This window comes from Dermacentor silvarum, chromosome 6 (assembly GCF_013339745.2).
Source record: "Dermacentor silvarum isolate Dsil-2018 chromosome 6, BIME_Dsil_1.4, whole genome shotgun sequence".
Classification (NCBI taxonomy): Eukaryota; Metazoa; Arthropoda; class Arachnida; order Ixodida; family Ixodidae; genus Dermacentor; species Dermacentor silvarum.
Genome location: NC_051159.1, coordinates 116,044,654 through 116,066,420, shown reverse-complemented (window position 1 = coordinate 116,066,420; position 21,767 = coordinate 116,044,654). Strand labels below are relative to the sequence as shown.

Below are 21,767 nucleotides of genomic sequence, written 5' to 3'. Positions count from 1 at the left end.
TACATGCTGTGGTTATGTAGCCTTCAACCCCTCTGTTGGGAGAGGGTTCTTATTACCCTGAGCAAATATTTTTCAAGGATAATCCATTCTTTCATATTCTAGCTGTGGTGCATGTTGGTTCACAAAACACCTGTGTTTACCTAAAAGTTACACAAGTACTTTGTGGCCTGAGCATGTCATCTGCAGCTTCTGGTTGCATTGTACTTGAGGGAAGAGCATGAAGTGCACCTCTTCATTGCTGCACCATGATGTGCAAGTTATTTAGGCTTATTCACAGCTTCAGCATTCTAGAAATGTGTGTGGGTGGACACACCACAAGATCCCTTTCTCAACTAGGCAAGGTTCCATCCTATGCCATTTTAGAAGTAGGACACAGTTCCGAGCTATTCCCATATGCATCAGCTGACATCGTTTTTACTTGATGCAAGTTTAGAAGTGGGACACAACTCTGTACTGGCCCTGTCAGCAGCATCAGCCGAGATCAGTCCAAATGAAAGCAGCTCCGAGAGGGCCAGTGCATGCCAGCCACGGTTGGCCTTTGGGCTGGCTGGGCTTGGGTGGGTCAGGCAGAGCACACGAAGTGGTTTGAAGGAACCGTCGCTTGCAGCGAGGGCTGCTAGTGCCCTGTCCCTTGCATAGCATCCGATGCCAACAACAGTCTCTGGCCTCAGCAGGTCCAGAACGGACAACAAGGCTGCGTCGCAGATGGCCTGCAAGGGGCACCACGGGTGAAAATATTTGTGCCCTTGCACCACAAATGTTTATTTTCTAGTGCTCTTTAGGTCACAAGCGCAAAACAAACCTTGCTTTTCTGAATAAATGCTCAGCTGCAACTGTATGAGCCAAAGTTGTAGCGTATTGGGTATTGCACAGCATTCAGTACGGGTATGTTTTATGGCCATGCAGAAAGACATTTGAAATGCAAAAAACAAAAAAGAGATTAAATTTCCCGTTGATCACGTTGGATAATTTTGCACGGACCACCTCGATGTGAAGTTACGGGTCAATTGAAATTTCTTAATCACGTTCAAAATTTTTTTCTTGCAAACTTTAAATTTGTCACATAAAACCTACTCTTGGGTTCATTATTTGGATGTATACTGGGTGATAACATCCAGGTGTTATAAAACATGAATAAACAATTTTATTAAAAATCTCCAATATTCCTCACATTGGACATTTTCCTCTGAATACTCGCAAAGCCCAATACAAACGCCCTTTAAAATGACCTACTTTCAAAGCCATATCTTTCTAGAAGACACTTAAACAGTTTTATGGTGATCTGGACCAAAAAAAAAAAAAAAAAGATTTAATACTTCTTTCCTTGCATGTTCTACACTCCTGTGAAATTGAAATGGCACTCCCACAGTGTCACTCTTCAGATAATCTTGATAGCATGATTTTTTTCATGGAAATTGGCGATGGTCAAGTGCCACCTCTGGTACGTTTGGCATGGAATGACCCAGAAGTGAGCTGGAAATAGAACTTGGAGGCAGCATTCTTTTGGCATTAAAAGTCAAATGAGAATAATTTTTTTGTTCTCTTGTGCCCTTTAACTATAAAGAACATTCTTGCAAACCAAGAACCTGTATAGCCAACTCTTCCAGCTGCCGTGTTTAGTATATTAAAAATAAGGCCATTTGCCCAGGCTGTGTTCTAGCAGTACAGAATTAAACTGATAGGCAAGCAACTGAAATAATTCTGGCTATAGTGGATTGCATATGCTCGTCCGAGTGAAAACTTGCAGCAACAAAACAAGCTTTGCACAGCACCTAGTGCATAAGAGGATTCTACTTTGTCGGTATTCACATTGTTCATAGAATACAAGTGTTGCAATGAAAAACACTGCACAATACCTTGTGCACAAGAGGATGGCAGCATGATCTCCACTTAGTACCAGGCTATTTAATACAGGATGTAAAGGTTACATCCTGTATGGTAACAATAAGATGGAGCATGAACTATAAAAACATTAATGGAAAAAATGCACAGGCGAACAGTCAGGTAATTTTTACATATGGCACCAGCACTGCTAATGCTATCTTGTGAGAGTTTAACAGAGAGCACACCCAACTGCAGCGTCTGGTGCGAAAGCATTAGCAGGAGCAAGAATTAACGATATAGTGGCTCTTTATGTTTTTTTTTTCTTCTTTTCCTCCTGGTGAAAGTGCTGAAGCAGCACAAAAATGTGCAGCACATTGAGGTTGAACAATGTGGCACATGATGCCGCTACACACGTTGGTGCTGCTGTTAACATCTACAGTATCCCATAAACAGTAAGAGTATATAGGCGGACTAAATTTATTTCAAACACCGTTAAGTGCTAACGCCAACACCACCATAGGTCATTGCAGAGTGGTACAGATCATGTATCCAAGGACAAAAACAAAATACGTGAATAACAAACAATATTGATATACAGCACTGAAACTTAAGATTTGTTCGCAAAGGCATAAACCATTACAGAAGATGCTGGAATTAGCTCAGTTTGTTTTGCCCTATCACACTGGCATTCGGAATGTTCAATTCAATTACGTATAAAGACCATTCAACTAAAAATTCAAAAAAAGGTGAATAAACCTTATTGGTACATTGAAAAATAGCAAGATCATCTTAGCTGCCGAGTTGGGCAGGCCTCAAACTCTTCAGGGGACTTCCCAAACTTTACTTTTCCATTGTAATGATGTCAATCACCTTCTTGCCTGGTGGTTAGTAGTGTCCGGCTTCTGCTGAAAATACGCTTTGCTTTAAAGCCAAATAGCTGAAGCTTACTTTTTGCCCGGCATTTATAGAGTATTATATTTTGCCCGGCTCAAAATGGGGCGGTGATGGCTGCAGTGTGAACCAACTAGCAAAACAACAGAATGGTACGGCTTGGCTGATTCACCTGGCTTCGTCTAGCTCCACAATGGCAATTTAAACAAGCATTTCATTGGTGAATGCGGAAACGCCACATTGCATAGCTTAGCAAGGCTGGAAGCAAAATAATCTAGGATTGTTTCTCGATAGAGTGTCCATGGCATAGCCCCATTACGGAGTTTGCTACTTTAGGTAGCAGTTTTCAAGGAATTTGAGGAGTGCACTTATATTCAAGGACTTTTAAGGGCCTTTGAATTTCTTTTTTTAAATTCAAGTGTTTTCCAGGACTTCAAGGAGATGTACGAACCCTGCGGTATGCAGGAGTACTTACAGATATGATTTCTATATTTTAATGGCACTAAACTAGGGGAGCGACTTTGCATGGTAGCATAACTGAACTATAACTTGTATAGCTATTAAAAATAAACCCGACAGCTTCGTACTCTAGTCAGTTTGTTCATGTTATTACTAGTGAAAGAATCCCAGACAATGTTATTGTAATCAATGATTGGTAATATAAATGTTTTAGTTTCGTTATAAATATAAATAGTTAGTTTTGTGCTGCTTGAAGCATTGCGAAGAGGCCGTTTTAGGAATCTAAAATTTAGTCACTGTTTTGTTTATGGCAAAAGTAATGTGGTTATCCCGTCGTAGATCGTTACTAATATACAAACCAAGGTATTTAAACTGATGAACATGAGGAATTGCATTTTTGTTAACTGCATAAGTAAAAATTCCAGCAGAACCCATCTTGCGATGACTGTCGACGCTAATGCGATCAGCATTCAAGCAGCGTAGCGACACTATTGCTAAAGACACCTTTATTACAATCTGTAGGGTAAGGATGCTACTCGCATTAATATACACCCACCCACAACAGCACCACCACAGACCACAGTGCCTACAAATTCGGGCCCCACAAAGGAAGCTTCACCAAGGTCCTTCAGTAACAGGTATTGAACAACCATGAGCTAACTAAAGGGGGCCTCCCAACTGCAGCTAGTTTTGTTCTGCTGACACTGTAAAATTGGGATTCAGATAGCCGACTTCAAATAAACTACAGCACGATTATAGATAACTTGGTGACAACTTCAAACTCACTCATTCCATTCCCCGTACATATACAGACCCAGCCCTCTTCACATCAACATGCACCCTCTGCAAGACAAAGACCACATCATGTGGAGATGCTGCAAGGACCCTCCCCCACCAGACCACCTAGGTCAGTCACCGTCAAGTGAAGCCTAGGACAGAACCCTAATGACTACAAGCCTGGACGCCCAGCTCCGGGCCATCAAACACGCTGAGGAGGTGGCGACCAGGCATGGCTTGACAGCCATCTCTTTGTAGGAAACCGACGGTTTTCAGAAATAAAGTTCTTTACTACTACTATATATATACGTCTTATTTAAGCACAAACTTTCATTTTCATTGTCAGCTAGGAGAGTGTGCATTTTCAATTTTATCTGTCGGACATGTACTATTTTCCTTTCTTGTTTCGCGCACGAGAGCAACATTTCAGATGCTATACTAGCAGATGGCAGCTGCCTGCCAAAGTAGGTGAATTAGACTAAGAATGCTATACGCATTAAGAGGTAAGGAGTGATTTTTCTTTGTAATGAACATAATGGCACACTTTTTATGATTTACAGACATCTGCCAGTTCTTACACCATTGCATAAAGCTATCTACTCGTGCTTGCAGATTGCATTGATCAGAGCGAGAAGTAATCGTAGAATAGACATCACAATTATTTCCATAGAATCTTATGTTTATATTCAAATCAATAATGCTATTAATGTAGAGAAGAAACAGTAAGGGCCCCAGAATAGACTTAATGTGGGACTTCCAAAACCACAAGTGACATTTTAGAATGGTGTTTCTCAAACTTTTCTTGTACCTGACCACCGTCAGTAGTACCAAACCTACTTTTTTCAATGATGCAGATACATTTACATTTTAATTTATTTAGGAGACATTAACCACAGCGGAGAAAGTTACCAGAAATGCATGTGAATGTTTTTCAATAAGGATTGATTTAGTCATGTCTGTTAATAAAAAGTACGTATTTGCTTTCTTGATGCAACCATCTTGCTGAACTCCAATTAAGCAGTTTCGGTAAGACAAAAACTGGCTGTGGTTCGGAGGCCATGTTCGGTGAAGTTTCGTGTGGCGACCTAGATCACCGTTTGTCTTGCCGATTTGCTGTCCATCTTGTGGAAAAAACTAACATTACACTCAGCATAAAAAAAATATTTAAAGTGTGATATTCATGCTTATATTACTTTTAAAGAAAATGGCTTTGAAAGAGTACGGGTACCGAGACTGAAAATTCATCTCTGTTCCAGCAAGCAGAATGAACATATTCATAGTTGGACCATGCATGACCCTCAGCAAAAGGCTCATTACCTATTTGGAGGTCATAGCCTGCAGTTTGAGAAACATTGTTTTAGAAGGTGTGTCACCAAAGAGAACATGTGGCTGCCATGAAATCAGGTAAAAGTGAATCCGGTTACAGATCATAGAATTTTTCCAAAGTGTGTGACAGCTTTTGAAGTAGCTTAAGATCCTTAGCAGATGTATGCGCACCTGAGCAACTGATACATCAGACAGCGAAGCTGTATAATGTGAGTTCTAACTACTAGGGATCTGTTTGCTGGCTGTTATAGGTGATGATTCATCACTGACACCCAGGTCACACTCATACGAGGTTCCCATGTGGGCTGCGTTGCTGGACCTTGCCACCATGCAGTTTCCACCGCCTTGGTCATACAAACAACGCCACAGCCAGTGAGTTACCACGGTGGACCAAAAAAAGAATATTGGAGACAAAACTGCACAACATGCCTGAAGATGCTGGCGGGCTTCGAGTGGCAGCCGGTTGGGTGTCAGGTTGGCACCAGATGGGAGCAGGAATGCAAGGGGACAGTAGTTGTGCACAAACCAGGGACCTCGAAGCAGCTCCCCACCAGCAGTGAGCTCACGAAGTAGGCCCCAGAAGCGATGGCCACTCACCTGCATAATGCATGCAAAATACAACACACACCAGCCTTTTTAGCATTACACTGTTGCGTGATTCTTCTTTAGTGCGTTGCATTATTGCACTAACCAAAACCATTTCGTGCAATGCTGGAAAGGGGCATAAATAATTTAAACAACAGAACAGAAATGACCACAAGAATGACGGGAACTATTATAAGGGGTGCAACATTTTTAAAAATGAGAGTACCAGAGTTTCTCAGCCAACACTACACAGTCGTATTCGGAAAATTCTTTCCACGGGTATGGTCTCATTCAAGTAGGGACTTGCAGCTTTCCGCTGTTTGTTCGTACATGAATTCACTAAATTAGTCTTTCGTTTTACTCATTCAAGCTTGTCTTAATCCCATGAAAGCTCAGTCCAGACAAGGTGTCTACACAACCACAGTTGGCCCCTGCATGCACGAAGTAGCCTAAAGCAGCGATTGTTACATAATGCCCAGCCTGGCATCCATTTAACTTTCGCTTACTCCTAGTTTAACCTTATTTGAAATCATTTTTATGGACAGCATTGAAATGAAATATGGAACAAGATGGTGAAGAGCACTTCATGTCTAGACAATATTAAAAAAAATAAAGCTATTTCAGCATGATAAGGAAAAGACAAACAGAATGGAGATGAATGTGCCCAGCCTAGTCGGCTACTGCTCCTGTGATACAGAGGCCAAGGCAGGACATCAACCATCTCTTGTGGTACTGCCTGGGACTTGGAAGGTCTGCACTGGAGGCAGACCAAGTCCCCAACATGCTTGAATTCCCAGGTCGTTACTGACTACCTGTGGGAGTTTATCAAGGTGTGAACGTTCAAGACAGAAACAGTACTAATCATTTTCTCCATGTAGTCCCATGCGCCAGCCCTCGTAATAAATGTTTTCACTCACTTGGGAGGTCTGCCTGTTACTACCAGTGACCAAACGATCCCATTACAGTGAGCCATTTCTTGCAGTTTTGGCTGCTGAAATGCTTGGTCCAATTTCACAAATGGTCCTTGCAGTGGCCCTGCTTTGCCAGGACTCATTTGTTCAACCCTCTTTGTCACTAGTTCTCAATGGGCCCTTTGCAAAAATGCTTCAGTCAACTTCCTTTCTGTTGTTCCATACCCTGTGACACTCAACTGTGCTGCCAGGACATGACAACACTTATTCATGCACAAGTGCCACTCCACTACCATCCCTGGTGTTACCCTTTCCATAAAAGTTGTTTGCTTCTGTTAAGGAAAGATAAGCGGTTCCTCACATTCAATGAGGGAATCACCTCTTCAGTGAATGTGCTCTTAACTTTAATTTGTTTCTATTTTCCCACGAGTAAAGTTAAAGCTGCTCTTGACTCTGCAAACCCTTGTCCGAGTTCAGGTAGCTGCTACCCCGAGAGCACTTCATGGTTGAAAGGAAGGGCTGCCTGCCTCACTCCTGGTGCAGCCAAGGCCCAACACAGGCCTCCGAGGATGCTCGTGAGTTGGCTTGGTCACTTGGCCTTGGATCCCAAGCCAGCCAACAACGTGTGCTGTGTCTCCAAATGGCACCTGCAGGGAGAAACTGAATTTTTAAGACGTCTGTTGTAAACGCTGTTACCCAAACAACACAGTCTACTCTTGACTTTCATATTTTAAACTGTTGCTACCCCTTTGAGGGTTATTGCACAATAATAGTTTCCATCATTCTTGTGGCTATTTCCACTCTGTTATTTAAATGATTTGTGCCCCTTTCCAGCATTGATTCAGATTGTGACTCACAACCGGCATGGCCTCAATAGATGTGATCATGCACACCTGCATCTCATGTACTGAGCTGTGTTGCTTTCACCTACCACTTATTCGATATTCAAGTACAGTATGTCAATATTATTCCACACAAGCAGCATTCTGGAGGATTTGGCTCATGCAATTTGTAGTGTGTAACAGCTTCAAGGTCTTCCTTAAGGCAATCTTTAATCCTCCATTGATGCATGCCATGAACTCCAAAATATTCTTGAACTTTGGGGGGAGCACTTCCTAGCATGGCTGCAAGGATACTTTTGACTCAGTCCAGTTTTCCAAAGTTCGGTTTGTTAGCATATACGTTATGAGAGTGTTTCTTTTTTTGATGAATGTTTTTTAACAATAAAATTAATTTGTTTTATACTTTCAGCCTATGCCATCTGAAGTAACACCTCAGGCATTTGGTTACGCTAACTTCTTTAGCTCTCAACATTGTCTTTCTTTGTTTTCTATGTGTTGATGAGAATGTATTCTTGGTTGGCTGTTTTTGTGCAAAGTTGGATATTTTATTTGTATTTTATAAAAAGTGATACTTTAATCTAAATGTGAAGCTTCGGATTTTACGTATTGTCAACAGTGGGCTCAAGGAAAACCTGTCCAAAACATCCATTAAAGTTCCCATTAAGAATGATAGACTAAGTGCTTCCTTTAAATAAATTTTTTTACAATACAGCATAACTGCAATTAACATCAACCCTATGAAATATCACAATTACCGTAACAAGTCTCCACGAAATACCACATTAATCATAACAAGCCACCAGATATCAGTAAGCATACCACATGATAAGAATGACCCTAAACCCACCCCTTCATATGGTAGCTGCTGTTAAATAATTTGCAAAGCAGAGCAGTAGGTATCCGGTATTAAGAAAGTAGCGCACGTACAGGCATCAGTGATATTCAAGTGCTTACGCAGCTACATAAGGAAATGCACATCACAAACACATGCACTCTGAACTCGTTGTATAATGACATGAAATAAGTGAACAAGAGCTATACTGAAAAATAAAGAAGCACAGCTTTTTGCTTTGGTCACATTTCAACCACTGGCAAGCATATATACACAGGCAAAGATTTGTATTTATAGCGGTATATGCCGTCATGTTTATTAGTACTATGCCATGCATGTGCATGTGGTGCGGGTGCAATCCTTGAATCTGTAAACCATCAAAATTATTCGCCTTAATTACTGAAAGCATTGGCTCGAGTGTCTAGTTTATTTACCAGCAGTCGCAATGCATACTGCTGCATGTCATCTCATAGATCGGGGTATTCAACTTCTATCATGAGTTCTATTGGCTAGCAATTCAACAAAACTGCAGCTGCCAGAGGAAACAGGTCAGAAGTTGGTCTCTTTTAGTGTGACATGTACAAATTTCTCATTTTGTGATGCGCACACTCGACTTTCGCAGTCGAGTGCCCAGGATCGAACCAGCAGACGAATAAAACGAGAAGAACCACATATTTGCTATCCACTTACTTAGAAAAGCGGTGACATGCACATTCCCATGATCATTATTGGGATTAGCATATTCTTCTCGAGATGCTTATGCACTTTCATATGTGCCACTGAGTGTGTGTCCCATCTTCATAATAATCATCATAACATACGAAACATATCACCAATTACACACCCATCATAATATGATAGATTGCTAATCGCATTGACGTCGCCAATCATCTCCAAAGAATGGATGCGCCGTCAATTTGTACAATTATATGATGTACAGCACACGCAGGCGAAATGCAAGTGGATAAAAGTCGGGCGGGAAAGACACAGAAAATACAAACTGCACCCCGTTTTGAGCCATGCCGAAGGGGCCAGGGTTCATGCCAAGAAATACCACCGTCTTTAGAGTCCTGCAGTATTTACGCACAAAGCATTCGTGCGTTTCGCGAGCGTATTCCAGGGGATTATAGATGTGGGAAACTTTGGAGCCGAATGGAATCCCGGAAAGCAGTTCACTCTGCTTCTGTTCGATGGCAAGAAAAGCGTCGGCAATTTCATTCTCGGTGGCATCATTGCAAGTCATGCGCTGTTCTTGTGCTGGCGTCTCGCGTCTTCTGTGTGAGCAAAAACTGAACTTAGCAGCTCGACAGTTCGTAGCGCACTGCAGCCACCGCAAACAAAAACCGTAACCATGGACCATAACAAAAACTATACCGTAGCCACCAATAGCCAGACAAAGCACCCAAAAAATCCAATTAAAGCCTTATTTTGCGGAAAAAGAATGTTTTAAATAATTTTAAATCAAATGTTAAAACTTCATTAAACGTAGGGAGTTATTATTACGTGCTACAATAAAAGTGTTTGTTGCTTAAAAATATTTTTCACTAGCTACCACTGTGTACCTTTGGCGCTGCCGACCACATCGAAACAAGGGGTTTAGCCAGTTTAGCCATGGAACCTTGGGTTCAGCTGAGTAATATTATTGTATAGACACACCTTGCTGAGCCAGCAAAAGGTAAACATACGGAGTTACGACGTGCTCAGTGCTCTGCCTCCGCTGCTGTTTCCAAAACCGTTCGTCGCCCGATTCTCGCGAGTCTCCTCGTAACGTCGCAGTCCGTAGCAGCGCGGGATGGTGCTGGTGTGATGCGTCGTTCGTAGCGTCAACGCCGCCGCCCGCACGTAAAACCCGCGGGGCTGGGCGGGTGCCGCACGCACACGATGATCGCCCCGCCCGCCTCATCGGCGGCTGCTGCCGCCGCACGCTGAAAACAGCTGACCGCCCAGCGCGTAGCAGCAGCGACGATGGCAGCGAAGGACGTGGCTCGCTCGCCGTTCGAGTTCCTCAGCCTGGTACCGCAGGGCCATGAGAAGGCGCTCAAGCTGGCCGTCTACAACACGGCGACGCTCGTGTTCGCCGCCTTCGTGAGCGCCGCCGGTGTGGCCGTGTACTTCATACTGCAGCCCTTCCTCGGGCCGCTCCTGTGGGCGCTCCTCTTCGGGTCGGTGCTTCACCCGTTCAAGCGCTCGCTCTGCCTGCTCCTGGGCGGATGGCTGGACGCGCTGCGCGAGGCGGGCACGCCGCTCGCCGTGGGCGTCTTCTGCCTGCCCTTCCAGGTGGTCGACAGCGTGGCCGAGCGTGCTTGCAACACGGTGCTGCAGTACTTCAAGTGGTTCCTCGCCGCCTCCATACTCGTGCCCCTCGTCTACTTCGCGCACCACTTCCTGCCCGTCACGGTCGCCTGGAAAGTGTTCGCCGTCCTGCGCGTCTTCTACCACATCGTGTCGGCGACGTTGGAGATCTTCTCCTCGGGATGGATGGTAGGTGCACTGTACCGTCCACCTTGTGGCCCAGTTTTCGTCCGGCTAGCCTTCTCTGGGGGAGCGAGACGAGTGTCGCAGTGCATCGGCGGCAGTGTCTTGTGGGACGTCCGGCTGCTGTTCTTGCTGGGATCGCGGTCTCGCGATAACACGGTGATGACTTCAACCGATTCTGGGCGCGGCGCAATGTGCGAAGAGCGAGCACGATTGAGCTGGTGTTTGCCGCATCATTCGCATCATTAGTGTGCATGCAGCTACGACTAGACTCGGCGAAAACGCTCGCGATTTCCTCGTGACTCGTAGGCTTTCTTGAGCAAACGGCAATCAAGTTGGTTTTAGTTTGAATATGAGCCGTGAAGGTTGTCCTCGACTTCCCGCCCACCTACCTGGGTGGCTCAGCGACTTCGACATTCTGCTGCGCAGCACGAGGCAACGGGTTCGAATCCCGTCCGCGGCTGTCGAATTCGTATGAGAACACAGTACAGATATACAGAAAGGCTCGTGTGCCGAGCATCGAGCGCATGTAAAAATTAAAACGAAGCACGCAAGTGCGGCTTCGCGTAGCCGCCCGAGTTTCTTCGGGGCGTTTAAGCCCATATATTAATCAGTATTTTTTTTTTTTTTTTTTTTGCATTGGGGGGGATGAAAAGTGGTTTTGGCACGTACTAGTTAGATTGTATCACACGCCCCTGTGTTGCAGGTGCAGTTCCATGGGGAACGTGTTGACCTCTGGCCAGTCACGATGACATCTTTCTGTTTATTTTCATTCAACTAATTTACGCCCATGCATTGTGTTGTAAATTAACCATCTTGGCACAAAGTCTGAGCATGTGTTATTCCACAAAACCTGACGCTTCATACGCTAAAGTTGTTTGTGTGCAAGAATGCTTAACCAATCTTGTTGGCTTCAGCTCAGTTGAGCAGAACAAAGATTTTCTTTTGGCTCTGCAGCAATCTGCGTCTGTCGCTCGCTCTGCTGCAGGACCCCATTAGAGACCTCTTGTGGGTGAGACGCGCGCACATTCAGCTTTGAACTTTGTTTGCTTCTCATGGTCGTTGCCAGCTCTAATTTCTCATGGACGGCGTGTGGGGGGGGGGGGGGGGGTTCCTGCGGCTTTTTTTGAAGCCTGCTACTTTGCCTTGGGTTGTGACTTGGCTGCAACCCAGGTGCTTGCAAAAGAACTTCTGCCTCAGACATTTGTACTCAGTCAGAGATACGCAGAGTTGTTGGTGCCCCCGTGTGCCGTGCACTGCTTTTGCGGTGACTGCTGGTACATCAAACGACTGTTTACTCCTGCACAGTGAAAGGTGCCACTCGTTTGCCGACTGAGCTCGCAGTTGGCATGACGAGAGAAATAACACAAGCTGGTTTGGCTGTTCACCTTTTTGAAATGGGCTAGTGCCACATTTCGAAACGGCACAGCGATGAAGATACCATTGTTGTTGGGTGAAAAGAGCTGACGTGAAAGTGCTTATCCAGGATTTATACTCTGGTGGGGTGTTGCGAGCATTGAGGGTGTTTTTGTTCGTTTTTTTTTTTTTTCTTGTTTCCTGAAGTGGAGAGGGTTGTTCTTCAGGTGTTCGCCACCACATCTAATGGGTTAAAATGTGTGATAAAATGAAATACCAGAATCATCCCTAAAATTTTTGGGCAATGAATACCTGTAGCATGCAGCTATAGTATGTACTGAATTGTATTCACCTGGACTAGGCTTTGACGAAGTCACTCTTCTTGAGGTGACACCTTTCTTTCCGACTTGTTTTGTGTGCTGGCTAACTCGCAGAGTAATTGGACGCTTTTGGTCACGAGGATAACCAACTAAAAGAGTGGCATTGAATCAAATCTGCTGCTTTTCATACTTCTGACCATAAATGTTCACGTTACTGGCAAGCTCCAATCATATAGTCAGCACAGATGATCTCGAAAGACTTTGACAATCATCGTCAGCGAATGTAGCAGATGATTTCTGTGGAAGCCGGCAGGGTGGTGAAACCTTGTGGGGCTTCCGCAGAACAGATTTGCCATAATTCAGTGACCCTCTGCTTCGATGTGTCGACTAAACATGGCCTCGCTCTGCGATCTTCGAGCCTCCTGGTTGGCTCAGATGGCAGAGTGACCACCCATGAAAGGCATTGGTCCCGGGCTTCAACTTTTTTTTTTTTTTCATCTGTAAAGCCTTCTTTCTGACAAACCTGTTTTAGGTTTCATTTGTAGCTGTCCGCTACAGTTGCGAATACGACAAATTTCCTCTCTGAACGTCATTAGAATTTCAAATAGAGTTGCATGAATGCACTGAATTCGTGATGTGCTTAGGCTGCCTCCACAGTTCATCTGCAAGGTTCAACAAAATGAATGTTTTCTGCTCTTCCAGAAGGCTTGGTAGAAAATGAAGCAGGGGGGGGGGGGAGGGGGTATAAATCACTGCTGACAAGAGAAAGGTGTGCCTTTGTTGTCAGCCCTCTCTCACCTCTTTATTTGTGTTTCTATAAATTTATTTTCATGTAGAGAGGTTGATTGTACTCCGCAGATTTCTCGATTACCTGATTTATGACATGGATATGATCCATCGTAGAATATCCCTTCCTGAAGCCAGCCTGTTCTCTTGGTTGGCTGAAGTGAAGTGTTGCCCTGATTCTATTGGAAATTATCTTGGTGAATATTTTATACAATACTGAAAGCAAGCTAATGGGTCTATAATTCTTCAGTTCTTTAACGTCTCCCTTCTTATGGATTCTACATGGCTTTCATAGATTATGAAAAGGCATTTGATTCAGTAGAGATACCAGCAGTCATAGAGGCATTGCGTAATCAAGGAGTACAGGAGGCATACATGAATATCTTAGCAAACATCTACAAGGGTTCCACAGCTACCTTGGTTCTCCACAAGAAAAGTAGAAAGATACCTATCAAGAAAGGGGTCAGGCAAGGAGACACAATCTCTCCAATGCTATTCACTGCATGCTTAGAAGAGGTATTCAAGCTGTTAGACTGGGAAGGCTTAGGAGTGAGGATCAACGGCGAATATCTCAGCAACCTTCGGTTTGCAGATGACATTGTCCTATTCAGCAACAATGGAGACGAATTACAACAAATGATTGAGGACCTTAATCGAGAAAGTGTAAGAATTGGGTTGAAGATGAATATGCAGAAGACAAAGATAATGTTCAATAGCCTGGCAAGGGAACAAGAATTCAGGATCGCCAGTCAGCCTCTAGAGTCTTTAAAGGAGTACGTTTATCTAGGTCAATTACTCACAGGGGACCCTGATCACGAGAAAGAAATTTACAGAAGAATAAAATTGGGTTGGAGTGCATACGGCAGGCATTACCAAATCCTGGCTGGGAGCTTACCACTGTCGTTGAAAAGAAAAGTGTACAATCATTGCATTCTACCGGTGCTAACATATGGGGCAGAAACTTGGAGGTTAACAAAGAAGCTCGAGAACAAGTTAAGGACCGCACAAAGAGCGATGGAACGAAAAATCTTAGGACTAACGTTAAGAGACAGGAAGAGAGCGGTGTAGATCAGAGAACAAACGGGGATAGCCGATATTCTAGTTGACATTAAGCGGAAGAAATGGAGCTGGGCAGGCCATGTAATGCGTAGGATGGATAACCGGTGGACCATTAGGGTTACAGAATGGATACGAAGAGAAGGGAAGCGCAGTCGAGGTCGGCAGAAAACCAGATGGGATGATGAAGTTAGGAAATTTGCAGGCGCAAGTTGGAAAACGCTAGCGCAAGACAGGGGTAATTGGAGATCGCAGGGAGAGGCCTTCGTCCTGCAGTGGACATAAAATATAGGCTGATGATGATGATGAAATTTATTTTCATTAAGTGCTTCTGCTTCTACTCAATCTATTTAAGGAGCTACTTGTAGATTTGAGGTGTCCTCCTTGTAGTTCTGAACATTGCGACACCCTATCGTGCTACTTATTTTACACTTGCGCAGATGTACCACATCACCATAATAAAATCTATAACTGAAAACCATTGCACGAACCATTAAGCTTAGCTAGCTAGCAACTGAAAGGTCTTTTTGCAGGGACTTGTCCAATTAATTTTTTGCTAGCTTTTGTTATGTTCAGAGATATAATAGGTTCGGAAAAAAAAGAAAGCCTGAATGTTGCCAACAGTTTATGGCAGGTTTATTGGGTAGTTGTTAATGAATTGAAAAGGTCAACAAAGAAACTTTCATCACATCTAGCTTATGCTTTAGAATACTGCAATTGGTGAAGAAATTCAATCGTCAGCTTATAAATGAGACCCCTTTTAGTGTGCTTTCATCTAGTGAAAGTCTGTTCTGTACAAAAGATGTGTCACTGCTGCAAAAGATTAAGGGTGAGGCAGCTAGTTACACTTATGCAAATATTTACTTAATTCATGAACTGTTCATAAACAATTTTTTCAGTCACTTTGTATAGGTAATAATTATTGATAGATACAAGGTGCAAAATGTAAGCTATGCTCCAAGACAGCTGGGAAACATGCTGATTTGTGAAAATCTTGTGAACTATATTTGCTGGAATTTGCAATAATTTTTTACCATAAATTTTACCATAGTTTTTTTACGATAATTACCAAGACCTATAGACCTCATATGCAAGGCACAGCCATGATGTGTGCATGCGTAAATATATTTTCACTGGCATTCGCTTGTGTAGTGCTGCAGAAAAAAAAAAAAAAAAAACAGGTTACTGAACATCTCTTGCAGAATTTACTTTTTTTTTGGGGGGGGGTTTCGAAAGCCTGCCTTTAGTCATAATAAATATGTGGTTGCAGAAGTGCATTCAAAAAGTGCTTCACTGTAAGTGCTCCGCTTCAATTGCACCACTCGGCATGGATAAGGTACTACCTATATAGATGAAAAATATGTCGTGTGCATAGGATATTTGGCTATGATGTGAAGTTGCAAGTTCATATGCCACTTGCTGCCCCACATGAGAGCTCAAAGTTTAGCATAATGAAGTACGTCATGGCAAGTCCAAGAGGCATAAAGCAGCTGTATGACTATGACTTACATTTGACAATGCAAGAAGTGGCTCTATAGCTGTAAGTGTTGCCGTCATTGTGTATAACATTACATATCTGAATCATGGTCATTGGACGGCATGAACAGTAACTAGGTAGCCGAGTTTACTAAGATAACTTGCAGTGCAGTACTGAGAGAAAAGATAGCGCCTTAATGAATGATGCACTGGTGTACAGAATGAGAAAGGAAGATGTGGCACTATATTAGAAGTGAACTGGAACACTGCATTGGAAGTTACTACTCTTTAGCAAATGAGGTGCAATACCAACTCACTCTATGGCTTGTTTGTGTGACTTAGTTCATGAGCCTGTGTAATATCACCGAAATTCGGAGCATAGTCTCATATTACATGCGCACATTTCACAGTACTGTGCAGTGCATACTAAGCATAAAAATAGACGGAGAAAATTGTGCAAAACATCACGAAAGACAACTACTAAATAGGGTCGGTGATATCTCTGTTTACCCTTTCCTATTTTTAGTCTTCTTTTTTTTTTTTCTTTGGTACATTGTGTTAGGGGTAGTTTGAGTACCACAGGTGACTCCATGTGCAGTAGAGACAATATTCAGTCACCATAGCACAATAGGAAAGATAAACAAGGCACATTGTGATAGAGCGCGGCTATCTTGTTGGGCCATTATATAGCGGCTAGGTAACAGGAACATTGTTCATCCTGCTCTAGACCTGTTGCTGTGCAACTATCTAGCACGCTTGAAGAAGAAACGAAAGAAGAAAGGACACAGATATAAAGAAGCGGCCCCTTTATAGGAGCCCTGCGAGACATTTTTAATGTGGCAGATAGAGGTATCTAGCCGCTAGACAATGCTGTCACATTTTTAATGTGGCAGATAGAGGTATCTAGCTGCTAGACAATGCTGTCACACACACACAGGCCAATTATTTCTGTGCACCAAATATGGGCGCATGCAATTTCGTTCAACACTGCCCGCCCTTTCCTTTAATATAACTTCTTGAGCAACTTCGTGGGATTTACTGAAAATTCTTTTTGAATGCTAGAAGAGACATATGAAGGCAAAGACAAATACACACACACACAAAGAGCCACACACTCTGGTGATTTGTGTGTCCTTCCCTTCGTATGTCTCAGCTAGCGCCCAAAAATAGTCTTTAGTAAACCTTTCCTTCAACTTCCTGAAATCCCGACCACTTTTCCTGTTTGCTATGATGTAACAATAAGTACGATGGCTACTGGCCAGATTCCTTTTGACATCACAACCTTTGGCCAGAGCAAAGTACAGAAATGTCTGCTGATGACGATTTTAATTGACATCCCCCTTTGAAACAGTGTGGTGACACATAGTCACCAAGCCTGCTTGAGCTAGTGAGGTTTCACTACAGCCAATGCAGTATAACATTTTACCCATTTTTCTCTGATGTTTTCTGTATTCATTAAACATCTATATCTTGTACTGCTACCTATGTCTCTAATGAACCTGGCTCTGCCAGTCTCTTACTTGTTTTTTTCTTTTTCTGCCAATACTCTAAACATCTCTTGCTTACCTTAACTGACCAGTTAATGCTCCCTTTCGCTTTGAATCCCAGCACTTTTGGATGGTGGACATTCCCTACAAATTTTTGCTGCCTGAATATCTTGGCATTCTATTATGATATGCTGAGTTGGCTCCAGACTTTTGCTGCTGCAGACGCATATCTCATCCTGTTGCAGATATTTGCTCCAGTATGTTTTTGTCCTCAGGCAGCTAGCCTGGGCCTTGAATAACAAGGCACTACCCTTTGTGATAGATTTTATCGACCGATTTTTCTTGCTGTATTTGTGAATCTATGTGGACTTTTTGTCTCCATCCTCTGGCTAATTAGGTGACTGCATCATCTGGTGTTGAAGAACAGTACTACCACTGTACGAACATTATGGCCTCTTGCTGAGCCTTCATAGAGTCACGCTGATACCAAAGCTTGGTGTGTTAAGGGCAGCAGTGCGGGCATTACTGAACATTGAGTCAGCTTTGAGCACAGTAGGAATATTGAAAAGGAAAGCAATGAAGGCTTGGCAGGGGCAACGCTTGACTGCCTGTAACTCCACACATGGTAAGTGTGGTTCCCATGTAGAAGACAGGACAGGTGCTAAGATAATGCACTTTGTCTTTTCTAATTGTGATAACATGTAAACTATAAATAACTAGCCCAGCAATAAGTTTTAATGAAGTTTCATGCGAGGTGCATTCTGCAAGATTTTAAAAGGTGTTGCAGGGCCCCTTCTGCTGCTAAAGAATTTAGTGAACACATCATTGATTGATTGAACACACACTGTCAACTGATTAAAGTTTGTAAGAAAACTTCACGCGTTGCACTTTGCAGCGTGGCTATGTTCGAACAAGGTTCACCTGCGGCGGCGTCTTACTGTGTTAATGTATGCAGGTTTGGGGAATGCTGGTGGGCTATCTAGGCGCGCTGGTGTTCTGGTGGACACCGCAGACGGAAGGGCCCCTACGCGCTATGTCGCCTGCTGTTTGGCTGGCTGTCATCTGCCATCTGGCCACCGTGGCAGGCATGTGGCGGGTGCCAATCCTGGTTGCATTCCTGGCCCTGCTTGCCACAGGCTTCCTGGCTGAGCTGCGCGGTGCCACAATTGAGTGTGGGGAGCATGGTGAGTCACACTGAGCTGATCACATAAGCTTTGCACATTGCGGTCGAGAACGAAAGAAAATGCACAATCAATATTCAAGCAACAGCTCCTGTAAAAAGCATAAGCTTGTACATGGTGTGCTGATGCTTGTTATGTAGCCACATCCTGTTGATGCATCTGCCCCATCGTAGCTTCCATGGTTTTAAAGCTGAAGCAAGGACATTTACAGTCTTTAATGCAAGCCAGGTGTTCTCCGTCCTGTGGATCCCACCATTGATTTGATAGAAGCAGATTAAGTGAACAGGCAGATTATATAACAAATATGAGTTGAGGATATTACGGATTAGTAGGTGTGGAGTTCAGTAGGACACGTAGTATGTGTATGACAGAAAACCCGTGGTCTAATATATTGACGAAACAGACGCCAAGGGAAGGGAACCTGCACTGGGCAGCGGGCTATTGGATAGAGTGCTGGTTAGCTTACAGGCACGGTGTGTGTTGTGACTGGTGCAGGACAGTGGTCATTGCAGACAGTTCATTTCAGATTGCCTGTGCACTAACACCTCTTTCTTCATTGCTGTTATCTGCATGAAGAAATATAGAATTTATTTGAGATAAGGCAGAGAGGTCGATATATGGTGCTGTTCTGCAATGGAATGAGATGGGGAAAGCGAAAATGAGGAAGGTTACAGAGGAGTGACAAAGAGGACTATAAGTATATACAAGTTCATATCTGGAGGACTTGTTCACAGTCACAAATCAGTCTCTGTTGCTCTAAAATTAAAGTAGCACACATATGACCCACCTAGTTATGATAAATCTGACATTTAGGCTGGCTTTGAGAACTGTGAAGGAATGTATGCTTGTGAGTACAGAACTTCTCTCTACTTTTTTATACCATGAAGAGGCAGAATACTGTATGTTCTAGACTGTCAGTTCATATTCCTTGTTTGCCTTTCAGCGGTGATAGGAAACGTAGCCGTGTCTTAAGTTTTTACACCTGCTGTTATTTCCTGCTGATGTCCCTTCTTATTGCTTATTCCTATCTTTGATTTTCAATCCTTTCCATCTTGAAGTCGCATGCTGGCTTCACAATCGTGATTTATCTCAGACCCACAGCAACCCAAAAGCCATGCGATCCATTAAACACGCAAATGAAACATTTTAGAAGATGGTTACAGAATGCAGTTTGCATTGAAAAAATAAATTGCACCAGCATAGGTTTGGGCATAGAACAAAGCTTCAGTTTCCGTGTGTGTTGTATTGACATAAAATGCAGCCCAAATTACTATTTTAAAAATTTTTTTCTTGCTGATAACGGTAGTCACCTGCATTTTTACTAGTGCCTATTCCTGTGATTGTATGACTGTTGAGACACAGAGAATGTCGCCCCGACTGAATTACTTCTCTTAATGCAGGAACAGCAGAGCCCGGTTCACCTTGTGTGAGCACGCTGTACGCTGGCTGGGCTTGGCTCACGGGATCACCTGTGGCAGCATCTACTCAGGTGAGACAGGCCTGCCCAGCCTTTTGACATCCTACACCACTGGCATGGTGGATATGACTGGCAGGCAGCAGCAAAAGCATGCAATTCGTTGCTGTTAACTCGAGCAGCAGAGGACAAGCAAAGCAACTTTGACTCAAGCAAGTGTAATATCTTTAAAAGGGTTTTGAATTGATGACTAAAATGGCACATCAACAATGCGACAGACTGAATGTTAAACATAAAGAACGGCTCTCATCTTATGGCTTAGCAAACTACTACAAATAGAAGCAATATGCTTTTTAATGTCTCTGCCCGCTTGCCTGCATTTGCTCATTCTGTGAGACAGGTGCTAATGCATTTGCACGTTTAATGGCACATACAGTTAAACCTGGATATAACGAAATTGACAAATTTCCGAAAAACTTTGTTATAAAGAGGATTTCGTTATATGCAGGTTCGGCACGAAAATTCGAAAAAGAAACGCTTACCGTATTTACTCGATTCTAACGCGCCCTCGATAGTAACGCGCACCCGTTTCCTCCAGAAACGGAGTCCAAGATGCCCAATTTGTTCTCAAGAGGCAATATCTTGCGTTTCTTCGTCGAAGCACTCATCCTTGGAATGTCACACCAGGTACTCGATGCGTGGCGTGTCGTTTTGCACAAGCGCGAGGCGTCGGAAACGAAAAGCGAGTGACACGATGGCGTCGTAGCATCGTATAGTGTCACCTAGTGTCAGGTTAGTGAAGTGAATCGCAGAGACTTGCGCAGTAACTAAAGAGCGGCGCTGCCAGCGCGTTGACAAAAAAAGTTTTTTTTTTTCTTCGACAACATTAACTGGAAAAGGAGAGTGCCGGCTTGGCGGGCTAGGCCATCTGCAGCAAGTGGCAGGATCAGGTTTGAATGAAGGGAGGGAGAAAGGTCACTCCCACGGCGGCAAAATCACCGGGTCGAGGGATGCAGGCCCGCCTCGCGCTCCCTCTCGCCTTGCAGTCGCCGTGAATTTGAGTGCGCCAAGCGCGCCGCTGCCGTTTTGTATTTTGTCGCGGCGGAGAAGGTGCTTCCAGTTGCTGCTCGCGCAAAAATGACAAAATTTGGGGCAAAATCTCTAGGTTGTCGGCGGGGAAAATTCGTTATTTCGAGGGGGTCTCCCGCTGCCACTTCGTTACATAGAGGTCTCAAATACATGTGCTTCTATGGAGTAATGGCGGGGAATAGAAAAAGTTTGTTATATTCGTTATATGGAGGTTCGTTATAAGCAGGTTTAACTGTATTTGCTTACAACAAAGGGGAGAGAGTGGGCAATCAGCTGTGATCCAGCGAGTGCACAAGGGCAAATCGATGGCAGGCAGCAAGCTACATTGATAGTGGCAGAATGGCTTCATTGGCTGTGGGGACTTTTATATTTCATACAGTTTAACTTGTGCTATTTGTGTCAATGGAGCAGACATGTGCAAGCAAACAGTGTCTTGCTGAGCTGTACTCCATCTAACCAACTCTGCGCAGTGTGGTGAAAGTTGCAGGCCAAATCAGCCAATCAGGAGAGAGGAGCCGAAAAAAAGTTATGCATTGTCTGTTACTAATCTTTCTCCGCTCAAGACTTGGTTGGACAGAGGAATCACCAAAAAATTAGACGTGTACTGTGGGTAAATCTTTGTCCTCTCTTTGAGACATGCAGCCTGTTCCCATTCCTGATTGGCTGACATGATTGATAGC

The 21,767-nt window shown here is 43.6% G+C and overlaps 2 protein-coding genes across 8 annotated transcripts in view; one reads left to right on the top strand and one right to left on the bottom strand.

The window, feature by feature from the left end:
- Positions 1-386: 386 nt before the first annotated feature.
- LOC119455888 (single-strand selective monofunctional uracil DNA glycosylase) lies at positions 387-9,805 on the bottom strand. 2 transcript variants are annotated; one of them, XM_037717409.2, is made up of 4 exons: positions 9,454-9,802; positions 7,301-7,420; positions 5,707-5,874; positions 387-710 (listed from the first exon to the last, which is right to left on the bottom strand). In XM_037717409.2, the coding sequence occupies exons 1-4, from the start codon at positions 9,688-9,690 to the stop codon at positions 399-401; spliced, it is 837 nt and encodes a 278-aa protein (XP_037573337.1). In that variant the 5' UTR covers positions 9,691-9,802; the 3' UTR covers positions 387-398. The 2 variants fall into 2 exon arrangements, with proteins under 2 accessions (XP_037573337.1, XP_037573339.1); XM_037717411.2 differs by lacking the exon at positions 7,301-7,420 and having other exon boundaries at positions 9,454-9,805.
- A 321-nt stretch (positions 9,806-10,126) lies between these two features.
- Positions 10,127-21,767, top strand: part of LOC119455886 (transmembrane protein 245) — a 52,029-nt gene continuing 40,388 nt past the window's right edge. For 4 of the 6 annotated variants that reach the window (XR_007467544.1, XR_007467543.1, XM_037717406.2 and 1 more), the window contains exons 1-3: positions 10,128-10,928; positions 18,359-18,587; positions 19,985-20,073. Coding sequence is in view for 2 of the 6 variants with exons in the window: in XM_037717406.2 (XP_037573334.1) it covers positions 10,413-10,928; positions 18,359-18,587; positions 19,985-20,073 (834 nt within the window). In the remaining 4 variants the exon portion in view is untranslated. Of the gene's footprint in view, positions 10,929-18,358; positions 18,588-19,984; positions 20,074-21,767 lie in introns of all 6 variants that reach the window. The other 2 variants (XR_007467545.1, XR_007467542.1) reach the window with 1 other exon arrangement.

Excerpts from the sequence above, each read along its gene's own strand:
- LOC119455888 (XM_037717409.2), bottom strand. The coding sequence starts at position 9,690 with ATGACTTGCAATGATGCCACCGAGAATGAAATTGCCGACGCTTTTCTT. Across the intron at positions 7,421-9,453 it reads TCGGCATGGCTCAAAACGGG|GTGCCATTTGGAGACACAGC; the intron begins GTGCAGTTTGTA and ends TTCTCCCTGCAG. Across the intron at positions 5,875-7,300 it reads TTGGCTGCACCAGGAGTGAG|GTGAGTGGCCATCGCTTCTG; the intron begins GCAGGCAGCCCT and ends TGCATTATGCAG.